Source organism: Ipomoea triloba, chromosome 14 (assembly GCF_003576645.1).
Source record: "Ipomoea triloba cultivar NCNSP0323 chromosome 14, ASM357664v1".
Lineage (NCBI taxonomy): Eukaryota > Viridiplantae > Streptophyta > Magnoliopsida > Solanales > Convolvulaceae > Ipomoea > Ipomoea triloba.
Window position 1 is genome coordinate 22926229 of NC_044929.1, and position 26287 is coordinate 22952515.

General features: G+C 39.5%; 4 protein-coding genes and 1 long non-coding RNA gene across 5 annotated transcripts; 1 reads left to right on the plus strand and 4 right to left on the minus strand.

Annotated features, from left to right (window-relative positions):
- Nucleotides 1-1723: 1723 nt before the first annotated feature.
- LOC116004325 lies at nt 1724-3242 on the minus strand. The gene has a single exon (XM_031244317.1). It carries the CDS (start codon nt 2507-2509, stop codon nt 1898-1900), a length of 612 nt encoding a protein of 203 aa, XP_031100177.1. The 5' UTR covers nt 2510-3242; the 3' UTR covers nt 1724-1897.
- Nucleotides 3243-8398: 5156 nt separating this feature from the next.
- Nucleotides 8399-13386, plus strand: LOC116004867 (CSC1-like protein At4g02900). Its single transcript, XM_031245056.1, has 11 exons — nt 8399-8712; nt 9311-9460; nt 10014-10149; nt 10236-10337; nt 10443-10562; nt 11239-11319; nt 11401-11741; nt 11972-12217; nt 12395-12719; nt 12831-13043; nt 13152-13386. The coding sequence occupies exons 1-11, from the start codon at nt 8399-8401 to the stop codon at nt 13362-13364; spliced, it is 2241 nt and encodes a 746-aa protein (XP_031100916.1). The 3' UTR covers nt 13365-13386.
- LOC116004288 lies at nt 12594-13319 on the minus strand. The gene is made up of 2 exons (XR_004094771.1): nt 13215-13319; nt 12594-13145 (listed from the first exon to the last, which is right to left on the minus strand). It is a non-coding gene; the product is annotated as an uncharacterized LOC116004288 (long non-coding RNA).
- A 564-nt stretch (nt 13387-13950) lies between the features above and the next one.
- Nucleotides 13951-21526, minus strand: LOC116005348 (mediator of RNA polymerase II transcription subunit 33A-like). The gene is made up of 12 exons (XM_031245630.1): nt 21069-21526; nt 20792-20902; nt 20339-20686; nt 19599-19915; nt 19377-19468; nt 18890-19226; nt 18592-18802; nt 17769-17883; nt 17410-17571; nt 16337-16985; nt 15538-15744; nt 13951-15301 (listed from the first exon to the last, which is right to left on the minus strand). The coding sequence occupies exons 1-12, from the start codon at nt 21347-21349 to the stop codon at nt 14184-14186; spliced, it is 3948 nt and encodes a 1315-aa protein (XP_031101490.1). The 5' UTR covers nt 21350-21526; the 3' UTR covers nt 13951-14183.
- A 1592-nt stretch (nt 21527-23118) lies between these two features.
- On the minus strand, nt 23119-25872 carry LOC116005023. The gene is made up of 7 exons (XM_031245240.1): nt 25748-25872; nt 25460-25611; nt 25230-25363; nt 24356-24594; nt 24051-24257; nt 23624-23704; nt 23119-23518 (listed from the first exon to the last, which is right to left on the minus strand). The coding sequence occupies exons 1-7, from the start codon at nt 25870-25872 to the stop codon at nt 23284-23286; spliced, it is 1173 nt and encodes a 390-aa protein (XP_031101100.1). The 3' UTR covers nt 23119-23283.
- Nucleotides 25873-26287: the final 415 nt, after the last annotated feature.

Below are 26287 nucleotides of genomic sequence, written 5' to 3' on the forward strand. Positions count from 1 at the left end.
TATATAGAATACACAGAATGTTTGCCTAGAATACACAGAACGTTTGCCTAGAATACACAGAATGTTTGCCCATAATACACATAATATTGACGCAAAATACACAGAACTCATCCTCCTAACATTCGAATGCACAAACACATCACAACTTGTGTTAATAACATGAATACACATAATATTTTCACAAAATACACATAACTCATCCTCCTAAACATTCAAATGCACAAACACATCACAACATGTGTTACTAACATGAAATCACAACATGTGTTACTAACATGAATACACATAACGGTTGCCTATAATACACAGAACGATTGCCTAGAATACACAGAATGATTGCCTGGAATACACAGAATATTAACATAAATACAGAGACCGGTCGAAATGGAAACATGATTTTCAAAAAAAACGGACGATTAGTTTACAATGCTCAAAACGACGTCGTTTAGGTACGTGGTGCACAGTATAATTTGCCAAATTATTGTTTTATAAATTGGATTTCAGTTGTTTTGTGATATAGCATTGGGCCTTTGGCCTTTTTCTGGCCCAGGTTTGGTGCAGTATTTTACGGAGTAATTAATTTGGATGGCACCCTTTCAAAAAATCTTCAGTTGGTAATTAATACTATATGATAACAGCATCCAAATGGACTTAAAAAGATTACATATACTTTTTAGCTCGGGCTTAACTCACTGGTTTAGTAAGCAGTATTTAAGAGAAGAGATTAAGGTTCATACATCAACAGCAACAAAGTTTCATATCCACGGGCATTTGATCATATCTGTTTAGCTATTGAGTCACCATGATTTACATTCGTATGGCCGGCCTTGGGGATTAGGAGAAGATTACATATACTCTTGTAGCTAGTACATTAAATTTCTACTTTCCTTAAGTTTGAAAACTCTCGAGTTGTAACCGCAATCAAGCCAAATTCATACTTTCATTGTTTAAATTCGCGAGATGTGTCCACAATCAAGCTATATTCATACTTCCATTGTTACGTTCAAACTCACGAGGTGTGTCCACAATCCAGCTAAATTCATACTTTCATTGTTTACTCCTCATTTATAAATTTATTTTGTGTTAGTTAACTGATAATGTTATTATTTTGAACATTCGAGAAGATCAGACAACTGATTAAATCTATGATATTATAATCTAAACTCATATAGCAGTATCACTCGATTACGTATGTGCACATAACACCTGCCCATTTTAAGTATATTTTTCTCTACTAAGAAGCAAAATCAAATGAAGGCTACACGAACCAATACATCAAAATGCTAATAAGATCAAAGTTACGTTCTGTCAAATTCAGCTGGGAGAGATCAGAATTCGAAAAAGTAAACTTATGTAGTGCATCGTAAGTCAATATATATGCACTTGCATTTCCCTCTTTATAGATATGATGAATCCAATAACTCATTATGGAAGATTCGAGTTTAATCACGGTGAAGAAATTAAGCAAATTGCATATATATATATATATATATATATATATATATATATCTACCTTCTAATTTTCAAGCTTTATGCAGAGAAAATATTCCAAATGGTAATAATTAACAACACTAAGAAGTAAGAACGCAACGACATGGGAATGAGAGAGTAATTTATTTGATTAATAATCTATCACAACAACAAGCGTTACAAGATCGATATGGATGATGATCCATATATATATATATATATATAGTATATATATCCTAATGCCACAACGTTACATCATAGTTGGATCGAAAAACCAAAAAGAAAAGAAAAGAAAAAAAGCGCAGATTAAGGTAGTTAATTAACAGACTGCAAAACACAAAAACTGTAAGTAGTATGTATGTATATATGTAAACACGTACAACTTAGGTTGCTCCTAGCTACCGCCGCCGGCGGCGGCGGACGGCGGCTATGGCAGTTTGAGTCTGGAACCGCACTGGAACGTGACGGTGCAGGTGTCGTCGACCCTGACGGTGTACCTGTGGAGCGGCCGGGACAGGAACGGCGGCAGGTGAACCAGCAAATCGCACACGCACTCGTCGTCGACTTCCTTGAGCCACCGGCAGCAGTCCTGCTGCACATCGGACTCGTGGTGGTGCCGGCGCCGGTGCCTCCGGTGCTGCCCCTCCCCGCTCCTCCGTCCTCGGCCGCCGCCATCCTGGTGGTGGTGCCGGCCGCCGCCGTCCTGCTGGTGGTGCCGGCCGCCGTCCTGGTGGTTCCGGTCGCCGTCATGGTGATGACGGCCGCCGCCCTCCGGCGGGGAGTGGTGGCGGCGGTGGTGGTCGTCGACGTCGCTCGAGTAAACCGAAGACTGCGGTGACGGCGGGGAACGGTGGTGCGGCGTGGGCGTGTAGGGCAGGAACGCGCACGCGTGGTTCACGAGCGTGAACTGCGACGTGCAGAGCGGGCGGTTGGGTATCACCGGCATCACCGGCATCCACTTGCTCTCCGCCGCGTGACACACCACCAACAACACTAACAGAAAACCCGTTTTCAACATTACATTCTTTCCCTCCATCATTTCGTAAATATTAATGTTTTATGATACATACTAACAAACAACCCCCCACCCACGTTATATACAATTACAAATATTAATCATTCATAAGCTTTTCATGTTCTCTCGATTAGGTCGCCGGACCAGTAGAACAAATTATCATAAAGATTAAAGAATGTGGATTATAATTTGGTATGTGTTTGTAGCAGATCTTATTAGCTCATCCATCTTGCATGAACATTAATTTTCTTTCTCTATAAACCAATCATTATATTCCACTCTTTTCTTTAATATATTTTTAGGTAACTAAAACACTCCTAAATTCAAATCAATCCCAAAATTATATTTGACAATGTTATGGCCTGGGTCACGTTATTACACGTAACTATAAGATAACAAGAATCTTCACAAACATATAACGTTTCAAACCTAGAAGTGATCAAGATTCATAGAGAAGCTAAGAATGAGAAATCAGTTTTGTAATATGTTAATTACACAAAACTCTGTACAATCTATCTTTTCCCTATGGTACAAGAAAAATCAGATTTACTGACTGATAAAGTTCATGATGATGATCGAATATGTATTTCAGTGTTTTCTTGAGGTAGTACAAAATCGACATTAATTCTCTACTGTATTTTTTTGTAGTGGCCCGGGGAGTGTATTTCAGGGATGCAGATAGCCTTGTACTGTACATGGCTACACTACCTGTATGATGAGCTAGTCTAGTGCTATATATGTATGTATATATTGAATTCAGTCATGCCAGCAGAGGAGCAGCACCGTGCATCTCCAGATTATGTAGAGCCGCGCCCTCTGCTCTCGAATCTGCTTCGACCCGGCCCGCCATGGCCGGAGCTTGGAGCCTCCTCGGAGAGACGAAGACATGGAACCGGCTGCCATATATCTTAGAGGGTTGTTGTTGTAGTAACAGAAGAATTGAAGAAGAAGAAGAAAAGCCAAGAACTGCTTAATTAGCTTAGCTTGTTAGTTGAAGCTAATTAAGGTTTGTTTGTTGGGTTGATGATGAGAGATGGGAGTTTTGGGGGGGTTTTATATGGGAGAAAGGGGAAGGGAGGGGAAGATATTGGAAGGGGCAATGTGTGGTGGAGGCTAAGGAGAGGGCTTTGTTGTAGACTGAACTATTTAGTGGCAAACAAAGAGTTTATATGGTTTTGTCTGCTTAATTGCCAACTAGGACTGAAAGGGACTTGTTATCAACTTGGGCAGGGTAGAGGGCCATCACTGTCTCATTCATGCATTCTTCTCTTCAAACAATGCATTTATGTGCCCCATTCATTATTTCTCTTTTTAGTTAATGCATGCACTCGTTTTTGGTAACCAAATATATTTTTAACAATGTGCTGTCTTGTATGTTTTTGTTATTATTATTTTTGGTATACATGAATGGTTCAATTTAAAACTTGTACAAAAATTCATATTATACAAGGATCCGATGACGAACGAGTGTGTAAACTTATTGGCCATAATATATGGTTTTCGTTCTGACGTCTACGTGTGCAAATGATTAATAGAGATTGAGTTTGCTCTATCAAACACATGTATAGAGAAGTAATATAATGAATATGTGTTTAAGAAGCCGGCCCTATCCCAGTCCCCACTAGCAGCCCGCAACAAGCTATAGCTAGTTGGCCAGAATACTTGATCTTCATCCTCTCGGTCTGATCTACGCATAATTAATAGAGATTGAATCTGATTACTCTTATCAAACACATACATAGAGAAGCAATAAATAGGTATGCAAATTGGGGGCCGGGACGTAGATCTTCTCAGCCTACACACATGCATTTTTTGCAACCCCTAGAGTTTTAAAAGTCTATTGATTATAAACGTTATTTAGGCCCCCATTTTTTTTGACGATACTCGCTGTTTAAAAGTGGTATAATAGTTTGCAAATCACATAAGAAAGATAAGCGGGTACTAGAAAGATCCTGTGTGACAAGTCAACCAAGAGGGGGTTGGTAATTATCAAATTAAATTCGTGTTCTTCTAATATGATAATCATACTTCACCTACTCCATCACTCTTTTTATGCTTAAAAACAATAAGTATATATTATTGATTTATTGATAGTATTTTAATTAATGAAGTTGGTGATAGAGTCGGGCAAAGAGGAGCAGAAAAACAGGAAATATTTTTCCTAATAATAAGCAAATATTTTACACATTTTGGGAACGTAGAGACAAACACATATGGAACTGTTATGGACTGTCATGAAAACGTACGACATAACGTGAGAGACTACGCGAAAATAACTCTTTTTTAATATGAAATTATTTAGTTCTCCCTATAAACACACATGCAATCCTATGGTCCATTTTATAACTTCCAACTTGCAATATTCAAAATTTCAAATTACTTTTTTTTAAACATAATTTCTAATAATTTAAAAATTTCTTTTTCGTAACTAATACATTTTTAATGTACTTTTGAGTTTACATGTAAACCTTATAAATAAATAAATAAATAATACTAATTTAATTAATAAAAATAAGTTTTTTTATGCATATGGTAATGGTATTCCTCTAAATTAAAGTGATTAAAAAATTCATTTATTAAGAATTGATTTTCAATCATAATTTTTAAAAAATTTCACCATATTTTAGAAGTTAAAATTTTGAAATTTCACCACATTTATAATTAACTCCACTAATTAACTTTTTTTTTTTTTTTGGGTGAAACTGCCCTGCTGAACGCAGGTATTAACTGAATGTTCTGAATGCATTATTGTAATCAATCATAGGAATAAATTAAGACTTATACCTTCAATAATTATTTAAAAAAAAAATTGTTTGTTTTTAAAATTTGAAACGTGTACATGAACAATGAAATTGTGTTGACAGAATCGTCCGAGCCTTATCCTGAGCGGACACCAACATCGCCGTGGAAGAACGTTGTCGACATCTCACCTGATTTTTGTCCCTACTACTGTCTGCTATTCAGTGGAAGTCCCAATTAGAACATGCCACTTGTCAGCTCACCTATCCCAACCCCCTTCACTATTTGGTCTACACACTTTATTATTGGGCATGCATTATATGTTCTAAGAAATTTGCAGTCAAATTGCTCAAATAATCGGTAACTACAAAGTTCCAAGTTTAATTTTAAAAAAATTACATTTTATATCTTTCAGTTATATTCATAGTATAGATTTAATTCATGAATTATATGTGTGTGACCATCTTTTAACCCCTAAGTTATGTATTAAGTGACGATTTTAGTCATTGAATGATCAAATCAATCACTTTATTAAGTGGGAAATTTGTGGTAGAAATAGTACCCGAGAGACTAAAATCACCCCTTCATGCATAACTTAGGGGTTAAAAATAGTCACGCATATAGCTCAGGTACCAAGATTGTACTTCAGGTATAACTAAAAGATCAAAATTACAATTTTTCCTAGAGAGAGTTGTTAATTATAAAAACTTAAAGTTGATTTATCACTTTATAATCATTTGCATATTAGAGTCACAAGGTGAAGTACCCGGCCACAAGCCATATGTCCTAGCACACATCTATATCTAAAATTAAAGCAAGAGTAGGGTGTAGTTCATCTGTTCCACCGAAAGCTCCTATCTCTCAACAAATATCACTTGGGTGAGCAGTTATGCTTCGTCATAAAATAGATTGATTGATCCAATCCTCGTTCTTTTCTAGTATACCAGCCCTATATCTCTTACATACAAAGAAAGACAAGGCGAGAAAGAAGTAACCATAAGCCGATACCGTTTACCTCCTTGTGACGCTTTATCAACTAGAGTCACAAAGTGAGCTCCACCTAAAAAAAGGGCACTGCTGAAGTCACACATACGATCCCTCGAATAATTTACCTTTTTGACATTGTACAAACAGTAAAACCCTAATTAAACATCCTGGTACCACATAATGATATACATACTTAATAAGAACCTTGGTCTTATCATATATGATTATATATCTTATTCATGAACCATAATTCACACCACCCCACCAAACACTTTAATTTGGTGGGTACGTACAGTATGTGTCATAGCTATATGTATATTATCTTGGAGCTAATAAAGCCAAACTCCATAATCAAGAATTGGTCTTTAATGAGCCCATCCATTCAGTCATAATCACAGACCACATGCTTGCCGGCCACATATGATTGCCGGCGGGGACAATCCAGTTTCCAGTCATTTCTTTACAGATCAGATCAGATCATCACTCCGTTGTTGCAGACGGACGCCAACTCGCTTTCGCCGGTCCACGGAAATATTGTGGCGTCGCCGTCGCGAGAATGACGCGTGTCGTGGCCCATGGCTAAAGGCTCAATATGGAGTCAAAGTCGCACGTGAAGGCTGTTGCGTTAAAGCGCGGCATGAGAATGGCTTCCGAGCCTTATCTACTATGCCCAACCCCCCCTCATATGGGGGCATATATATCAATAACCACTATGATGGATTTTAATAACTCATGTGGCCCGAATTACCAAACTTGATTATGTAAGGGATAACTAGATATAAGAGATATGTAATAATTGGAAAATTAAGGTATATATATATCACAGATAAGAGATAAAGTTATTACAATTCTGAGAACCGTGTAATAACAAGACAAGTATGTTCTTAGGACAAGATAGATGGGTAGGCTTTCCCTCAACAAGACACAATGGGGTGATTTTATATTCTAAATTGACCCTAACTACCCCAGAGAATATGGTGAGGAGTTACAACTGCCTTGGACCGCAAAAAACGCCGCAAGACTCGAACCAAAGTGAAGACCCTTCACTTGGCCAAACACTGGGCTCGACCGAGTGCCGACCTCGACCTACCTCGGCTGAGGAGGCCGACCTTGGCCAAGATGACGGACCACGGCCGAGGTAGCCCACCACGTGGGCAACCTCGGCTGAGGAGGTCGACCTTGGTTGAGACGGCGAACCTCGGCCAAGGTGGTCCACCACGTGGCTAAGCGCTGAGCTCGGCCGTACGGCCGACCTCATGGCCAAGCCAGGGTCAGTTGGGCTCAATTCCAGGTACCCTCTGGTGCTTCAAACTTGATTCGTTTCATGTTGTCCCTCTCTGGGTCTATTTGTAATTATTCCATCACACTACTTATAGAAATGTGGGTTTCATGATGCACCTAGAATCACTTATTGGTGAATGTACAATCAGACATTACAAGTTCTAATTCACATGTCCGAACGAGAAGAGGTCTACTAATTTGTCACGTTTCACAAATTTGATTCTTGATTTTTTTTTTCTTTAAGTGAGCGGAGAGGATTTTATATCTTTCGATTATCAATATGTCAAATATATATACACACTATTATAGAAAATGAAAATGTGTATTCTTAAATAGTAAAACTCTATTATTAGAATGTGTCACATACTCACATTAGGTGGGAGTAAAAAGCCAACATGAATATTCATTAATATAAAAGCTCTATTCTTATATTTTATACTTTATAATATGAACCATAATTCACTTTGTCTGTTGGAGTGTTTGTAGTTCATAACAACTATGAATGCCAAATCACCCTAACGTACCTTGGAATCACCAACCAAAATCCGGTCTTCCGGTCTTCTCTTACCTTCTTCTCCGTTCAATTCTCCGTCGTCGCCTCTCTACAGCAACTCGCCGCCGGGCATATATTCCATCCAACGCAACACAAACTTCTTTGGTTGGCTGGCTGGCCGGCTTGCCGGAAAGGGCAAAACAAATATATATCTTTTGTGGCTTTATGGATCCGCCATTGATCATTTGGGACGTTTAGGAGCCATCATACCATTCTGGAATATATATAATTTTTTGCATTATATCTCTCCATCATCTTCCCCTATGTTGTTTTCTTTCCTGGTCTTAAATTCCATGCATGCATGCATGCATTTTTTTTAGGTCAGTTTTAGGTAGCATTATTTGCAGGCAGATATGGCGGGTTCCGAGGATATTGTCCTTTCTGCAACGATCAACCTTCTATCTGCATTTGCATTCCTAGTGGCCTTCGCAATTCTGCGACTTCAACCCTTCAACGATAGGGTGTACTTCCCAAAATGGTATTTGAAGGGCATACGCGCCAGCCCAAGAAGCTCTGGGCCTATTGTGAAGAAATTTGTGAATCTGGATTGCAACACCTACATAAGGTTCTTGAACTGGATGCCTGCAGCTCTCAAAATGCCACAGCCTGAGCTTATAGAACATGCAGGCCTTGATTCTGCGGTGTACATAAGGATTTATCTTCTTGGGTGAGTTGTTGAATGGCCTGTTTGGTAAATGATTGTTAGCCGATAGCTGTTAGCCGTTAGCTGATTGGGTTATAAGGTATAACTAGTTGATAACATTAGCTGACTATAGAAAGATGTTTGGTAAATTAGTTGTTAGCTGATTGGGTTAGAAGGTATAGTTAGTTGATAACATTAGTTGATTGTATAATGGTGTTTGGTAAATTAGTTGTTAGCTGATTGGATTATAGGGTATAACTAGTTGATTAGCTGTTAGCTGATTGGGTTAGAGCGTACAACTAGTTGATAACATTAGCCTGTAGAAAGATGTTTGGTAAGTTAGTTGTTAACTGATAGTTGTTTGGTATAATATCTTTTCTCAAAAAACTAATTGAAATAGTTGCTTTGAACAGCTTTTTGAATTTTAGCATTTTGGAGTTAAAAAAGCTGATTAACTAAATATTTATATTAATTTTTTAACCAAGTCAAACAACTAATAGTGGTCAAATAAGACAAAATTAATTGATAAGCTAACTATTTTACCGAACAGGACCAATATAATCCCAATTTCTGGAGTTTTAAGTTGTCATCTCATCTGGAAACTACTGTACTGTTGTTGCAGACTGAAGATATTTCTTCCCATCACAGTTCTTGCTTTAACTATCTTGGTACCTGTTAATTGCACCGGGAAATCGCTGGATAGGCACAAGGACTTGACATATAGTGCTATTGATAAGCTTTCAATCTCAAATGTTGATGCTGGATCACCAAGGTAAGTATTCAAGTCGGTTTAGTTGTTACTTTGATAATTACAAGGTTTCAAGTCGTCTTTCTAGTTTGAGTCAGTTAGCGAAATTGATTTACCTCTTTATGTTTCTTTGACAGCTAACATCACAAGGCTGACACCGGCCAATTATGAACAATCTAAGCTGGTTTACCTCTTTGTGACCATTTGTCGGTTAAAGTCACAAGGTTGGGTCTAACCCTAACCGGCTATGGATAATCTAAGTTAGTTTAACTCCTTAGGGTCCTTTACTAGATAGGATCATAAGGGTAGAGCCAGTCAATTATGGACAACCTAATCAGGTTTACTTCCTTGCAGTTCTTTGCCAATTAGAGCCACAAGTCTAGGACCGGCCTGTCAACTAGAATCACAAGACAGGAGTCAGCCATTGATAACAATCTAATAACTTGGTTTATCTGCTTGTAGTCCTTTACCATTTACCGTTTAGGGTCACAAGGCTAAGTTTCCTCGTCATCAAAGATTGTTTAATTAGGGTGTTCATCCACTGTTATTGACCCTACAGTTGGCTAGTATCTTGCAGGTTATGGGCACACATAGGAATGGCTTATGTGGTCACATTTTGGACCTTATATGCTCTCTACAAAGAGTACCAAATTATATCCACCTTAAGGCTGCAATTCTTGGCATCTTCAGAGCGTCGTCCTGATCAGTTCACTGTGGGTGCATATATATGTTCATCATCATATCAATTCATCTTTTGCTTATGATTACAACCTAACCCTAACCTCATTCCCTTTTTAAGGTTCTTGTGAGAAGTGTCCCTGCAGACCCTGATGAATCCATTAGTGATCATGTTGAACACTTCTTCTGTGTAAACCATCCAGAACGTTACCTTCTGCACCAGGTTTAATTTGTTGATCTCCAATTAGCTACCTAGACTGCTGTTTTTCATCAGTTCTAAAAAACAATGTTTGTTTTTATGATGGCCTTAAAGTTGTGAAAGTTTTAGGTTGTGTACAATGCAAACAACCTGGCAAAATTGATGGAGAAGAAGAAGAATCTGACAAATTGGCTTGCTTACTACCAGACAAAGTATGAGAGAAATCCTAGCAACAAGCCAAGAACAAAGGTACTCATTTTTGAGCATAAATGTGATGATCTTTTTGGGGGGAGGCTGGTGAAGGGACAAGTTCAGAAATTGGTGGCTAGGGGTTGTTGGGCGGAGGTTTGAAGGGCTAAATCTAACACCTCGCCTCTCCAAAATATGGCGGGTATAAGAAAATATGTCTTCGTTACGAGTTATAACTTTTGGCATAGTGATAAGCGTTTGATCTTAACAAGTGGTATAAGAGCCAAGTCACGGGTTGGCAGGTGCTAAGAGGTGGGAAGGGGGATTGATTGGCGAAGGCTGGTAGCTAAAGGGATTGTTGGGCGGAGGCCTGAAGGGTCAAGTCCAGCACTCTGCCTCTCGAAAATATGACAGGTATAAAGAAATACGTTTTCACTACGAGCTATAACTTTTGGCATAGTGATAAACATTTGATCCTAACAAGTAGTACAAGAGTCAAGTCACGGGTTGGCGGATGCTAGGAGTGGGGATTGATTGGCGAAGACTAGTAGCTAAAGGGATTGTTGGGCGGAGGCCTGAAGGGTCTAGTCCAGTACTCTGCCTTTTGAAAATATGGTAGATATAAGGAAATAAAGTTGCTTCTGTGCTCAAATTATAGATTTTGACGTAATGGTATGCATTTGATCCTAACCATCTCTGTGGTATAATTCAAAGTCTCATGTTCAGTCATGTATAGACAGGACCTTGGGGCCTTGTGGGAACAACAGTGGATGCCATTGACTACTATACTGCTGAGATACAGAAGTTCAGTGAAGAGGTAATTAAATTCATTCACTCCCTCTGGCTATGAGTTATGATCTGTGTTTTTGCTGCTATCATAGATGACAGATTCATGTAGGAAGAGGCAGAAAGAGATAAAGTTCTGAACGATCCAAAGGCGATAGTTCCTGCAGCATTCGTCTCATTTTCATCGCGGTGGGGAGCAGCGGTCTGTGCTCAAACAGAACAATCGAGCAATCCCACCATTTGGCTGACACAATGGGCACCAGAACCGCGTGATGTCTACTGGGATAATCTGTCCATTCCTTACGTCGAACTCAACATCAGACGCCTGTTAATGGGCGTCGCTTTGTTCTTCCTCACCTTCTTCTTTATGATCCCCATCGCCTTCATTCAATCCCTCGCGAGCATTGATGGCATTGAGAAGGTCTTCCCTTTCTTGAAGAAGCTGATAGAGGTGTAAGTGACTAAATGAGTTCCTGCTTCATAGATGTGGCTTCTCAAACGAGAGGTTTTAGGTTTGAACCCCAGTGTGGGGGTATTGACTCTTTGTGCTTCAATAGGTTGAGAAAGTATGTATGAACAGATACTGCATTGTAACAGAGTCAATAGTACTCAAAAAAAATGAGTTCCTGCTTCAGAAATTCTAGTGAGTCTTGGAGTTTTTGTTCACTGAATTTATGTCGCAGGGATGTTATCGAGGCGTTCATTCAGGGGTTTCTCCCCGGAATTGCGTTGAAGATATTTCTGATTCTGCTCCCCTCAGTTCTGATGACCATGTCGAAAATAGAAGGCCATATAGCGCTGTCGGCCCTGGAGAGAACATCAGCTGCAAAGTATCATTTGTTTCTGTTCGTCAATGTATTCCTTGGAAGTATCATCACGGGAGCAGCATTCGAGCAGCTCCAGAAATTTATGCATCAGGCGCCCACCGAGTATGTTCCTTCTCTCTCTCTCTCTCTCTCTTTGAGCATATAATATATAAACATAAATGTGCAATCCAGCTATCAGGTTAGGCTTTTAGTTGAGATGGAGCACATGTTTCAATTCAGAAAAACACAGCCTGCAATGATCATGCTATGAAATGAAATTCTCTATTGTTTAACTTGCAGGATTCCGAGAACTATCGGGGTAGCCATTCCGATCAAGGCTACCTTCTTTATTACCTATATAATGGTTGATGGTTGGTCTGCCATTGCGGCAGAGATTCTTAGATTGTCTCCACTGATCATGTTTCACCTCAAGAACAGCTTTTTGGTGAAGACCGACCTGGACAGAGAGCAAGCGATGGATCCTGGTTCTATAACTTTCGCGGTATCAGAGCCTCGTATACAGCTCTATTTCCTGCTCGGACTTGTGTATTCTGTAGTCACTCCTGTGCTCCTCCCATTCATCATTGTTTTCTTTGCCTTTGCGTATCTCGTTTTTCGCCATCAGGTATGCTTGCTTGCTTGCTATCGCTTTCTGAAGCGACGAATTGATAGTTTCTGCAGGGAGAGGGGACTAATTGATAGTTTCTGTTGCAAGATCATCAATGTGTATGATCAGAAGTACGAGAGCGCTGCAGCTTTTTGGCCAGATGTGCATCGTCGGATCATCATTGGGTTGATAACCTCCCAGGTTCTGCTGATGGGGCTGATAAACACGAAAGAAATTCCCAGATCGACGCCTGTCATCCTGGTTCTCCCGATTATGACAATCTGGTTCAATCATTTCTGCAAGGGGAGATTCGAGTCTGCATTTGTCAAGTTCCCGTTGCAGGTCAGTAACGTGTAGTCTCACTATCAGCTTAAATTTTCTTCAGTTAGACCGCCTTTTTTGTCTGTAAAATCCACTGCCTGTACTACAGCTGCTACACTGCATCTGCAGGAAGCAATGGTGAGGGACACGTTAGAACGGGCAACAGAACCGAACCTGAACCTGAAAGTTTACCTGCAAGATGCATATGTTCATCCCGTCTTTAGGGGGGGCGAGCCGTTATCGCTCGATGTGGAGATGAACAGCCCGCTGGTTACCACCAAGAGAAGTTCGCGCAAAAGTAGTAACATAGGGTCTCACTACAGCGCTCCGGGTCGCATCTGATTGGATCAAAGCATACATTCTCCATGACTCCTCAACTTGCAGCTTTGATTCTTCTTGGGTGAGAGCTGTGAGTGTCATTCTGCAAAATGTTTCAGAAGTTGCAGATGCATCACTACTGAAACAGGAAGAAGAAACCATCTAATTTGAGGCTGATTAGCATGTCACCAACATGCCACAAGCATATAGCTTTGCCACATTTGAACTTGTTTGTTTCTTTAGTATCCCTATCACTATGAGACTAATCTAATCCAAAATGCACTGACAAGTGTGAAATGTGACTCTTACTCTTACTCGAGAGCCAAGACATAATAAAAAATGCTATCTAATATCCCTATTACTATGTAACTAATCCAATCTAAATTGTGCTGACAAGTTTGAAGTGCAACTGTTACTCTTATTCAAGAGTCAAGACACACAAGGAAAAATGATGACCCATAACTAACTCTTTAACATGATGCAAAAAATTGATGTAAAACATTTTATCACGTGACACACGTAGAACTGTTTAACATTACGCACACGTACAAAAATCAATCATATAAACTGAAACAAAGTGTAGGAACTATTGCTAGTTTCACTATTTTCCTAGAGGAAATTGGGGGATTATATAAGGAATAAAGATTGAGACAAGATTGCAAGAAGGTGAAACTGTTGGTTACAGAGATGGAATATACACAATAGTCAACAGTCCATGATAACAGTAAAAAGCTACTAAAACAATTCAAGTCAGTAGCCTGTAATTAACAAAAAGAACTTCCTAAAATGGTAAAAGACATAGTTGATTAACCTCTATCTGTAACTTGATTCATCTTACGAAATTCACACTCCACTTTCTATGATCATTTCAGCAGCTGCACCCATTCCTCGGACTCCGCTAACTCCAAGAAGTCCGAGAGCCAACTCCTCCTCGTTCCACTGCTTCAATCCCCTGCTCAGCTGCTTAACGACGCCTACATCCACCTCGGTCATCCAGTTTGGTGTGCAGTTGACCATCATGATTACGAAACCCAAGACATACGCTCTCCATGTTGCCCCGTTGCATCCTAGAGTTATCTTCCCTTCGAGTGCGCTTGCAAGAAACTCCATGTGCGTGGCAAGCACCTTGGCGCGCCTAGAAGCCATTGCCGTTGAGTCCACCCCCATTGCAAATGTTAAGGAGAGCACTGCAAAGAATGCGAGGGCATAGCCCCTCAGCATTTCGACCATGCCCCCCGAGCCTCCAGTTTGGGGTTCAGATGCGTGTACTGATATGAACCAAGATGGCAATGTTTCCTTTACCAGCGATTGGACTAAACCCAAGCCACCTGTAATCCAAACTAAAGAAGCACCCAGCGAAGCTGCTAGCTTGACACGTGTTATGGCTGCAGCGAGCGAGACCTGACCGTATCTCATACCATATTTTGTTTTCTTGAGTTTCTCCAGGTTTTCCGGTGGTAACCCACTGTTTGCAATGTCTCTAACAAAACACATCAGAAGGGAAACGATTTCTTCCGCCATAAACAGGACATTCCTAACAGCTCGATGCACACGCAAGTACATTATACCAGGAGCAACAGGAGAAATGCCATCAGAAAAATGAGAGCCAAATCCATGACCAAGAAGTGCACCAACGCCACCACTGCTTGCTGTAATAGAAGTATTTAGCCCCAATGTAGCTCTGAAGCAGACCCGAAGGAGTTGAACTACTGCATCGCTGTTGTGGTGGAATACAGTACGGGATGCAGAGAAGACAAGGAAGTCACTCCACCGTTTTACCTTCTGAGCCCAGAGAGAGGCTATGACAGGCATGCATGGCCAGGGACACCCAGTGGCCAGGTTACTCAATGCAGGGCCAACCAAGTTTAGAAAGCGGTCAGTGGCTCTATCAAGTTTATAAGTAATGGTGAGACTAACAAGTGCTGCCAGAGGTAGAGGTAAAGTAGATGGGGAGGTTCCACCTACGGTTGAAACAAAAGCATTAGTTTGGAATATAGTGATTAAATAACATGTCTGATGTTTCTAGCATGCAAATATAAAAGGTTCTAATAAATCAAGGTCCACTACAGATGCAATCATTACTAAACAGTTTGAAAGAGATTTTGAGATAATAAAAAATAAAAATAAAATAAAGCATTTCAGAAATTTTCTTGTCCAAAAGCATTTGGTATAGCAAGATCAGGAAATGAGTCCATACCAACAGCAAGACTAGGGACATTAACGCCAGTGGCAGCTAAGATTTTCTTTATCTGTTGCTCAACCAAGGCTAAATTTGCAGCTGGACTTGGCCAATCAGTTCCATTCATGGAGGCAGGCTTCCAAAGCCCTCTCGTTACTTCAGATGAGAAGTAACTTACAATTGTTGCCAAAGAAGCCGGAAAGAAATCAGCAAGGTCCTTAAGCCCTGAGAGAGAGTTCATGGTATTACATGAAAGCAGCAAGTTAAAGAGGAAAGAGAACTGGTTAAAGCATCTTCGCATAGATATCATGTCACCATTTTCCAGGTAAGCTATTTACAAAGCACTAAACATGACTATACATCCAGGATGTCAAATGCAAACGCAGGGAATCACACAAGCAGTTAGGTATAAAATCATGTCTGCCTTGAACACAAAAAATGGACCAAACTATTTGTGTTGTTTCCTTCTTATAGGCAAAATAGATTGAGCTATGGCTAAATCATACCAATTTGATCTTTGAAGAGAATTACAGCGGTGGGCAAACCAATAATGTCCCTTAAAAGTTGTTAAAGGACAAATACTAACTAATGGAGGCATTACCTCAAGGCTCAAGGACAAAAATCTAGCATCTTATCCCTTGAAAGCCTTTTAGGACAAAAATCTTTTAACAACAATATTTATATTGTCTGTTAAACTGCAGTTCTTGTAGTCTTTCCTCTCTCCTTCATGCAAGCCAACAGCATAGACTTCCCACAAATTTCAGACAAGCATTTTCATAATGTAGAGAAAATGTTCAATGGATAGTCATATACTAACCTGTAGCTAGTTCACGTGGTGAAAGCCGTCCATGGGCACACGCTGTTAGGGCAGCATCAAGCACAAATGGAATGGCTTCTAAAATATCCCATGCAGGTATTTTAAGACGCATAGACAAATCTTCTCCAGACCCAGATGAGTTACTACTTCCAGAAGTAGTAGGTTGTGCACCCCTACTTATTTTTCTGAACATGAAATTCAGAAGTGCTTCAAAAACTTGATGGACAGGAGTTCCAGGTACAAGACCAGAAAGTGTTGAAGCAATACACGTCTGATTTTGCCTGTACCAACATTTTAACTTTGGAAACGAGTCCATGAATATGGGTTCTCTAAACCATGGCTCTAAAAGTCTTGAAAACCGCTTGCACTTGATTTGGTTTTGTGTATTTTCATTCGCAGACAACTGACAGTTGCGCACCAATAATAAATATTCAGGAGTTAAATTGGATCCCACAGGACGCAATTCTCCCATTACATGTTCAATAGGTGGCTGATCGAATCTCCACAACTTCAGCAGAAGAGTAAACGCATTTGAAAATACAGCATGGGAAGATATTTCCTCCCCGGTTGTAAGAGTACATGAAATATTGGGTGCACAAGAACCGAAGATCTCACAGATTGGCATTAATGCACCAGCAAGTTGTGGAACCTATAAAAAAATAAAAAAAAATATAGTTAGATATCAAACCATAAGTCCCACGATGTTCATCTTCTCCCTCTAAGATTCCTACTCTTCATAAAATTTATTTATCTTCTACATTGCTCATATATCCCTGTTAATGAAATGTAAAGTCAAATATGTTTTAAGCTCTATCAGCTGTCTATTCACAATCTGAATTTATGAAGGAAGGTCCTTCCACAACCACATTTTAAAAGCCTTCTATTTATAATATTAATAGTTACACCCAATGACTCTTCATGCAAAACCTGGTTATGTACATAGCTTTTGACAATTATCCTGAACATTTATCAGCCATAAGATAAGGACTTCAAGATTATCAGGTCCAATTACTAATTAGTTGACATTGACAATAACTTCAGAATAAGAAACTAGCATATGAGGTTCAACCTACCAATCCATGCAAGGAAAAAATCTGTATACAATCGACAGATGATATTCCGACAAGAAGAACATTCAGATATGGAGCATAACCTATCAAATGGCTTTCACTTCCAGTGTAGTCTTTAGGTACTGGAGGTGAAAGCAGTCTTGTGATGAACAGAACAATATGTTCCTGCAAGCACACAGAGAAAACCATATTTGAATTAAGAAACTTCGTTTTACCTTTTGATAAGTACTCCACAATAAAAGACAACTAATTTCTAACAAGAATAGAAAGCAAGTCTAATTCTAAGAAAGCACTATATCATAAAAGTAAGTCAGTGGTGACCGTTGACATTTATCCTATAGACATTACATAGTTCAGAGTACCTGTATATTCCAACCACGAGTAAGAGATGATCCACAGAGAACTGTAGCAGCAGAAATCTTCTCATCATCTGAACCACTGACTGCAATCTCATATATTTTCTCTATTTCTGCTAAACTTCCATCAAATCCATGAGCCAAAAGGGTGAGCAGAGTGATGTGAAGAAATGCTAAGGAACACACTAACCACATAACTTTTTTTATGGGAATTATTGACTGGGAAGTTATTTAACTATCATCCAAATGGTCAGTGAACTCTAGACATTTAACAGGTATCTAATCCAGGACTCAAAAACCAAGGGAGAAAATTTTTCAGAAGTGATGTTATATATGCCTGGCAATTCTAATGCTTAAATGAATTTTTCAAAAATCATTTGGAGTGTGTTTATTCCAAAAAGAGTTAGGCATGCATGCATCATAGCCCTTCAACTACCATCTAAAGGCCTAAAAGACTCCCTTTGCAATTAGCAGATCAGAATAATAACACAACAAAGCTCTAACCTTTTGTTAAATATTTAGATTGCATCAAGCTGTGGCAGTGTATTATGAAACTTGATAGGATAAATCACCATCACCCAATATTAATTTTTCATTATTTGATATATCTAGTCTGCTAGTCACCCGATATTTATATACCCGGTACTTATTGGAATTTCTCCTCTAATTCTGTCTTAATAAATCATCTTATTTCTTTAACACGAACAAGAACACCAAGCAATAATTTTTTAGTGGCAGGCTCCATATATTACTTAACTGAATGAAGTGATCATGAAGAAATCTGGCAATGGAAAGCAGGAAATTTTATAACTTAAAACTATTGGTATACCTTGAGGCTGGTGTTGAAACCAACACACTTATCACTGAAGGAGTTATAGGAGACCCTTTCATCAATGAAGACCAGCCAGGTATTTGGCCTGAAATGCCACAAGGTATTTGATTGCATCGACCTTTTACATAGCCAGGCCAGAAATAAGCAGATGTATCCAAAATATTTCTGGCAATGCAAGCCTCAACAACCAGGTGTCTCAAGTTTCCAGCTACAAGCAACCACAATCAATCACATGCATCAATGTTTTATTCGGTGACATGTTGAAAAGTGTATAGGGATGACAGAAAATACTAACCGCAATTCATAGGCATGTCATTCATGCTCATGCCATCAAAGTACCCACTCGGAATCGTTAGACCAGAAAGAAACATCATCGCTTTTGCAGCGGCTTGATTTGCCACTGATGCCACTTGTAGTGGTGGAGTCAATAAACCTTCATAATCATCTAACTGTTTAAGGCTTGAAACCAAGTCTTGACGACGCTCTCCCACAGACTCTTTTCCTTGATTGGCAAGGTTAAGTTCCTTTTCCTCCTCCTCAATAATGTTAACAATTGCAAGTGGTGTAATTGACAATAACATGCATAAACATGTATCAAGGCGGGGTACTGGTCCTTCACTTGAATGCCTTTCCTAAATGGATAGGAAATAATACCAAAATAAATACAGTGCCAGTTACATTTATATCCTAAATAAATGAAACTTCACTTGGTGTCATTTGAAACAAAGTGTGCCCAGGGCTCTAGACTAAGTTAAATAAGAGAATGAATAATTATCACTCACTCTTTGGACAAGCCGCAGTGCTGCAATCCATAATCCAAGAAATGTGTCCTGCCAAGTGGTACGGTAAACTGCCTGAAGAGCCTTCACTAGAACTGAAATACTAATCTAATTAGCATTAGGTGAAAGTAAAATTTAACTCCTATAGAACTACAATAGTGATCTAGTCAGCACCAGGTGAAAGTAAATTTAACTACTAGAATATGAATTATAGGGTGTAATTACCAGTGAGTGTCTCTGCAGCGCTTGTAGCTGCCACTTGTGTCCCATCCATGGCGTCTTCAAGAAAGAGGTCAATGGGCAGCCAGTAAGCTGATGGACTGGTACCATGACATTGGCTGGCAGAAGATACAAGAGAAGAAGTCACTACCGCATTAAACCGGTGCAGTGTGCTTGTTTTGCATTCAATTGGCAGGAATGCATTTGTATCAGATGTTAGCTGCAACAGAGCCTCTGGGGAAATAGTTTTTGAATTTCTCAATGCTGTTGAGTTTGAAGCAAGCAGCCGCAAATGCTGGATAAAGGACTCCCAGTGAGCAGGCCTAAGGAGAAGAAGTAATGCAATTATATTATGTATATAGATAATTAGATAGGAAAATTGTGTGTACTCTTGGGAGTAAAACTCCTACAACATATCTTAATTTTATTGGAAGAAAAAAGGAAATGAATAAAAATTGTGGTTCACTTTTATTCTGAATCAATCAGAACATGCTACTTCAACAAGGAGTAAAAAATGGACTAAAAAGTGGAAGTGAGTATAGTATTATTCCAAAATACACACACACACAATATTTTTTTTTTAAAAAATGCAGAAAGAAATAGGTGCAAGAATGCATTTTGCATAGAGAAATGTGAAAAAGCATTTTTGAGTCACATTCATGAGAAATCCATAGTTGGAGTAGAGAAACAGATTTCTTCTAGTATGGAGCATTAAAGAGAAGACACTAAAAGGTATATAATCCTACATGTTCACGCGCACCAAGTAAAGGATCCTAGAAGTCACTTTGTTCCGGAAAAATTCACCAAGTATTTCAGTAGCCATTATGGTATTCTTTTTAAACAATAACTCATGTTGTTCTGCCTTCTTCGCGTCAAAAGTATCCCGGTTGTCTATTTCCATGTCTTGTGTCCTGACTAGCCACCTAGATTCCTTTTCAGTGGTGAGCTCCAGCAATCCCTCATCATCAAGTGATGCATCAACTAAACCCCACACAATTGCAAAAACAAATTCCACCATTATCAACCCAGCTTCACATTCTGGAAGCCCGAAAATCTGTGAAAGATTAAGAGCCTCGTTGATGGATGCCATAATCCTGCATTTGCATATTCAGTCATGCCAAAAATTTACACACCGAACATAATCATATTTAAATCATTTCAATCATCTCAAAACAAATATCAAAAGGCCATGGCCATACTTTTGATGATTTGGACCATTAATCATAGATGTCAATGAAAAGACATATCGTTTCAGAAGCTCCATATACAGTCTATAGGCCACTGGATAGCTCCTTCTGTTCGGAATTACTCTGCAATAAAACATAAATACTCCATAAAACTCAATTCAAATTTCAAACACTCTGCAATAAAAGATAAATACTCCATAAAACTGAATTCAAATTTCAAACCACAGCCACAATCAAATAAGTTTTACAGTGGAAAATGTAAAAATCTATTGCTAGCAGAAGAGGATACCTGGAAAAGAGAAGAGCGAGAACGTAGAGCGGAGGCACAACCCTGATAGTCAAGGCTTTCTCGAGGAACTTCCAAGTGATAGGAACGTTATTGGCCCAGCAGATGTGGGAGACGAGGAGCGCGGCGACGTCGGTGGAAGGCACGGCGACGCCGGCGGCGTTGAGAGTGGAGGAGAGCTGCATGGCGTACACCAGGGGGTCAGTGCCCCTTTCCTGAGCCAGTTTAGTGAGCTCCAGAGCAGTATCCCACCAGTGGCTGGGCTGTACGGTCACCACCGCCATGGATTGAACTCAATTTGTTCCCTAGGGTTAGAGCAGATCTATAGGTAAGCTTTCATGGCGAGTAACTGCAAATTCTTAGGTTTTTCTTTTGTTTTTTTTGAACAAGAGAATATCGGAGAGTGGCAATGTTGAATGGGAGAAATGGAGAATGAAAATTGGAATGGTCCGGTCAACATAGGAGGCGGGTATATGTGCGATTTCTATGTAAATGGGGAAATTCTCCAAGTTTTAATTACTCTATTTGATATTATATTTTAAGAAAAGTAACAAATTAAAATCCTCAAAATCTTCCATACTCATCTCTAATATTTGTATCTTCATTAGTAGGAGTATTTTTTTATTTTTGAAAGGAGAATATCAATACATTATAGACAAAGACGGTACATGAAGTTACTCGTCACAACTTACTTAGGAACAGCCCCTAGCAACACTATGAGAAACATGATTCGTAGATCGTTTGACAAACTGAAAACAGATATTAGTAAAGTTACTACATTTTCTTCTACAATTTTTTCGCCAACAATGTCATGCTCTTTTTTGCCATGATTACCATCAACATAGTACGCTTCAATTATGGCAATACGGTCTAGACAAAGAAATGCAAAAAAGTAAAGACATTTTAAAACGAAGAGAAAGCTATCACGATTCACGACTACTTTTACGGCGTTATCTTTGTATTGTAATCCCTTGCCAAGCTCTAGTTTTCTTAAATAGTCTTTCATACCAGTTGGTGAAGATAATGAATGTTGTATAATTTGTTTAATGCGGAATACAATGTAAAATATTTGACATTGACCATTAATTGACAGTTCAATTAGTCACATAGATAAATTCAACTGAGTTATTATAATTTATATCATTCTGAATGTTCTGTCGAGCCAGGCGTGCGAGGCTCTTGGGTTGAGAGATTCAAACAAAAGCAAATGTGTTAAAGTAGGATTAGTGGAGTAAGATGTCATCAAAGGTGGAAACCAGTGGTTGATTTCCTTTATCTCTGTGTCTCCGGTCCATATTCATGTATGTATAATATATAATTAAAAAAACGACTAATACGACATGTCCGAAAAGTCAATTCATGTTAGTCCCAGAATAGTGTCGGGACGACCAAATGCGACAGGCAGCCACTGCGGTGGCAACACGAATTTGGAAACAAAGAAAACCAATCTCTGGTGATGGTGACATCAAATTTTGAAGAAGAAGAATGATCCACCACGAAAGGTTCAAAACTTTCCCCATATCACTAGAACACATTGATTGAGTTTTAACACAGACAAAAAATCAACATGGTTGATTGTTCTAAAGGAATCAATGTTTATTTCTAATTTTATAAATTTCAAACTATCGGGTTATGAACCCATGAGGTACGGTAAAAAAGTCAAGATTTGACAATAAACAAATAAAAAGTTAACTATCAGTCAAATTGATCGAACATTTGACTTAGTAATCACGATATTCAAAGTTCAATTCCATGTAAGAACTATTTATTGACTTGTCGGTGTGAGTCAATAAGTTATGAACAATCTAGGTTGGTTTGCGTCATTTTAATCATTCACCAACTAGGGTTACATGGCGAGTTTCACCCAAATCTTTGTCCTTCGGGAGTTGTCTAGTGATTTTCTTAGTTTAAGTCAATCAGCTATAGGTAACCTAAGTTAGTGACAGTACACAGGCTCTTGGACCACCCGAGAGCCATGAATTAATTAAATAAAATCATCTGGGAGAAGCTTCTAATGTTAATGAGCCATGTGCTAAGTACAAACATTAAAATATGAAACTAGATTGAGTATATGTTTTGCATTCAAATGCTTAAATCTCAAGTTAGCTAATCAGCATTCAGAGTAAAGAAAAAGATTGGACACAAAGCAATATCTCACTGCAGAATCATCTGATAAATACATCCAAGAAGATCAGCAAGAAACATACAGATTCAGTATTCATATTCTCCCGGAATCCAAACACCAACACCGGTAGTTTGATTCAGAAATCGCGAGAAGTTCATCGGGTGTCATGCTTCCAAGTTGCCCCGAGCTAAAAGCGCTGAAGCCGGGGGAGCGTTGGGCAGCCAAAGAGGCGAAACTCTGGTGTTCTTGGGACCTCATTCTCTTGTAAAGCCTCATTGCTGTCACGCTATCTTGGTAGGGATCATGAACACCATCGTGAATATCATACCTGTTGCTCGAAGCCAAACACTAGTTGATTTCAAAGCTAAAAGTCGAAGAAAATTTAAGACAATATCGCTTTTAAGCATGAAGTAAACAAAGTGAGGTGACTTGCCCTAGATAAGTCTTGGTAAGATACTTGAGAGAGTGGCTAACAAAATTTGTCTTTGTCAAAGGGCGGTACTTTGATGTATCTCTGCAGAAACAAGAATGGAGAAACGAGTAGCGTTAATGCAGACCGCACCAGATATTTGTATTCATCAATGATGCAAAATCGAGGAGAAGGGTAGAGGTTTTGAGACTGTATAATTGAATACAAAGACCAAAGAATCGCCTTTATCTGGATCAGATAATTGCAGTATCTGTGCATAGATAGCGGGGCAACAAGTATTGTTATTGCGTACAAACGTTGGAATTCATCAATGATGCAAACACAAACGCATGATTCAGCAGAATGATATATTGGTTTTGGCACGTTATATATAACTGAACACGCTAAAGCACCTTAAAAAGATGTCACACACTCACACAGGCATTCCTACCTCAGCAAATGATCGGGATAATGCATTCCTAGGCAATACAAGAACCGGTTAAGGCTATGCCCCACGAGAGCCTTAGCCCTTCCACCGCCCATTCTCACCTTCGAAATGGACTCCCCGTTATACAAAATCTGTAAAATCTTCTCTCGCACTTCCTCAAGTGGCATCGCATCTCTCATGTGTTCTTCAGTAATACCAGTGATTTCATACCTAAATGACAACAATGAGGCCAACAAATGAACATGAAACTAAAGACCGTCAATCAAAAGTAATGGATAATGTGATGCTAACAGCCACCTAGTACCTACCTATAATCTGTTAAGGAAATATGAGGAACAACATAAGTGTGGAAAACTATGTTCTCGTCCTCATCAACAAGGCATACCCTTGCACAGAGATCAAGTGAGCCATCACTCCCCCCACCTACAAGTGCACAACTTATGGCAACTGCTTCCCTACCATGCCCAGAATCACTCTCATCATTTTCAGGAATTACAGCTAAATTATCATCGATTTGAGGTTCTGTGCAAGGCACCCCAGTTGTGTCCTGCAACAAGTTAACAAAGAATTCAAATATCACATATCCATGATCTATTTCAACGTGGCAACCCCAGCCAAGTTAATCAGGCAGGCTCGGTAACTTCAACTCCCAGTGGGAGCAGCCTATTAGCCTTCTTTGTTTGAGCCGATCAGCTATGGGCAACATAAGCTGGTTTACCAGCTAGGGTCACAACCCAGTGCACACCATCAGGTAGTAGCTGTGAATTTCGCTCACGCACAAAGATCAAGTGACCCGTCATTCCCCCCACCTACAATTGCACAACCTATGGCAACTGCTTCCGTACCATGCCCAGAATCACTCCCATCATTTACAGGAATTACAGCTAAATTATCATCAATTTGAGGTTCTATACAAGGCACCCCAGTTGTGTCCTGCTACAAGTTAACAAAGATTTCAAATATCACATATCCATGATCTATTCGTCAGGCTATTGGCTTGGTGACTTGACTCCTAGTGGGTGAGGCCTACTTGCCTTCTTGGTTTAAACCAGAGTCAATTATGAACAACTTAGATTGATTTCCCTGCTAGGGTCACAGGTTTACCCAGTTCACGCCATCGAATTTTCCTAGTCACCCAAAACATTAAAAAAAGAGAGATCATGAACTTCTCTATCTCCTTACAATAGGTATGGGAGCAGGGAGGCAACATATGTCACTATGCTGGCTAAGACAATCTGAACTGTCAAATATTTTCAAGCACAGAGAACACCCTCTTTCTGCAAAGATTCTTGAACAGCAAACCTTGGACAACGGGCCTAAATGTTCAACAAAACAAAGAAATTCAACAAGATTACCCATAAAGATAGCTTTTTTAGCCAAAGGGTGTTCATAATCATGGCCCAACATCTCACCGGCAATGTGTTCCCTCAGCGATTCAAACGATTTGCATTGCTTTTTGCACACACCACACTTGGGGTCGTGAACAGAATGGCAAGAGATTTTCATGTGCTCCACGAGATGTTTCTTTTCCTTGTACTGTTTGAAGCATGCCGGGCACTTGTGTCTGGCATCATTTCACACAAAAAAAAAAAAAAGACCAAACATTTGAGCCATGTATCAGTGTTTTTCGGTGCGTGCTAGTGGCGTGCTACCAACGATAAATCATTTAAGGGAGAGAGAATGATAGTAAATTGTAGAACCTGGTTGTTGTTGGTGTTACAATGGGGAGCTTTGGAGGGTCTCCGTCGGAGTTCAATGTCGCCGGTAGTCCGTCGGCTTCGGAGCTTTCCTGTTCCGTGAGGATACAGTGATTTCCCGATGACATTTTTCGGTCAGTCCTAAAAGAAAAAAGAAGGCTCGAATTACAAATTTAATTTATTATAATGATACATTTACAATATATAGTATACATAATAACATAAATTAGTGGCAATGTGGTTTAGTGACACGAAGTAAAACTGTCAATACGAGTTGACGGAACGGGACGGGCCAAAGCTCGGCCCCGTCGCGGACCTAAGTGGAGCGGACTAAACATGCCCGCTCCTTGGCGGGTCCCGCCAAACTTTTTTTTTTAATTTATAATATATAATATATAATATACACTACTTTATAATATATATATAATGTGGTGGGGTCCGCGGGCCACCCCACCAAACCTACGGGTCGAAAAAGCCCACTCTTTGGCGGGCTTTTATTTTCGAAACCCACCTCCTACCTAAGTAGGGGGCGAGACAGGCCGG

Excerpts from the sequence above, each read along its gene's own strand:
- LOC116005023 (XM_031245240.1), bottom strand. The coding sequence starts at position 25,872 with ATGTCATCGGGAAATCACTGTATCCTCACGGAACAGGAAAGCTCCGAA. Across the intron at positions 25,612-25,747 it reads GTAACACCAACAACAACCAG|ACACAAGTGCCCGGCATGCT; the intron begins GTTCTACAATTT and ends AAATGATGCCAG. Across the intron at positions 25,364-25,459 it reads GCTGAGGGAACACATTGCCG|GCCCGTTGTCCAAGGTTTGC; the intron begins GTGAGATGTTGG and ends TTGAACATTTAG.
- LOC116004867 (XM_031245056.1), top strand. The coding sequence starts at position 8,399 with ATGGCGGGTTCCGAGGATATTGTCCTTTCTGCAACGATCAACCTTCTA. Across the intron at positions 9,461-10,013 it reads GTTGATGCTGGATCACCAAG|GTTATGGGCACACATAGGAA; the intron begins GTAAGTATTCAA and ends AGTATCTTGCAG. Across the intron at positions 10,563-11,238 it reads GCAACAAGCCAAGAACAAAG|ACAGGACCTTGGGGCCTTGT; the intron begins GTACTCATTTTT and ends AGTCATGTATAG.
- LOC116004325 (XM_031244317.1), bottom strand. The coding sequence starts at position 2,509 with ATGATGGAGGGAAAGAATGTAATGTTGAAAACGGGTTTTCTGTTAGTG.
- LOC116005348 (XM_031245630.1), bottom strand. The coding sequence starts at position 21,349 with ATGGCGGTGGTGACCGTACAGCCCAGCCACTGGTGGGATACTGCTCTG. Across the intron at positions 18,803-18,889 it reads TGACATGCCTATGAATTGCG|CTGGAAACTTGAGACACCTG; the intron begins GTTAGTATTTTC and ends GGTTGCTTGTAG. Across the intron at positions 15,302-15,537 it reads TGTCCCTAGTCTTGCTGTTG|GTGGAACCTCCCCATCTACT; the intron begins GTATGGACTCAT and ends TTTCAACCGTAG.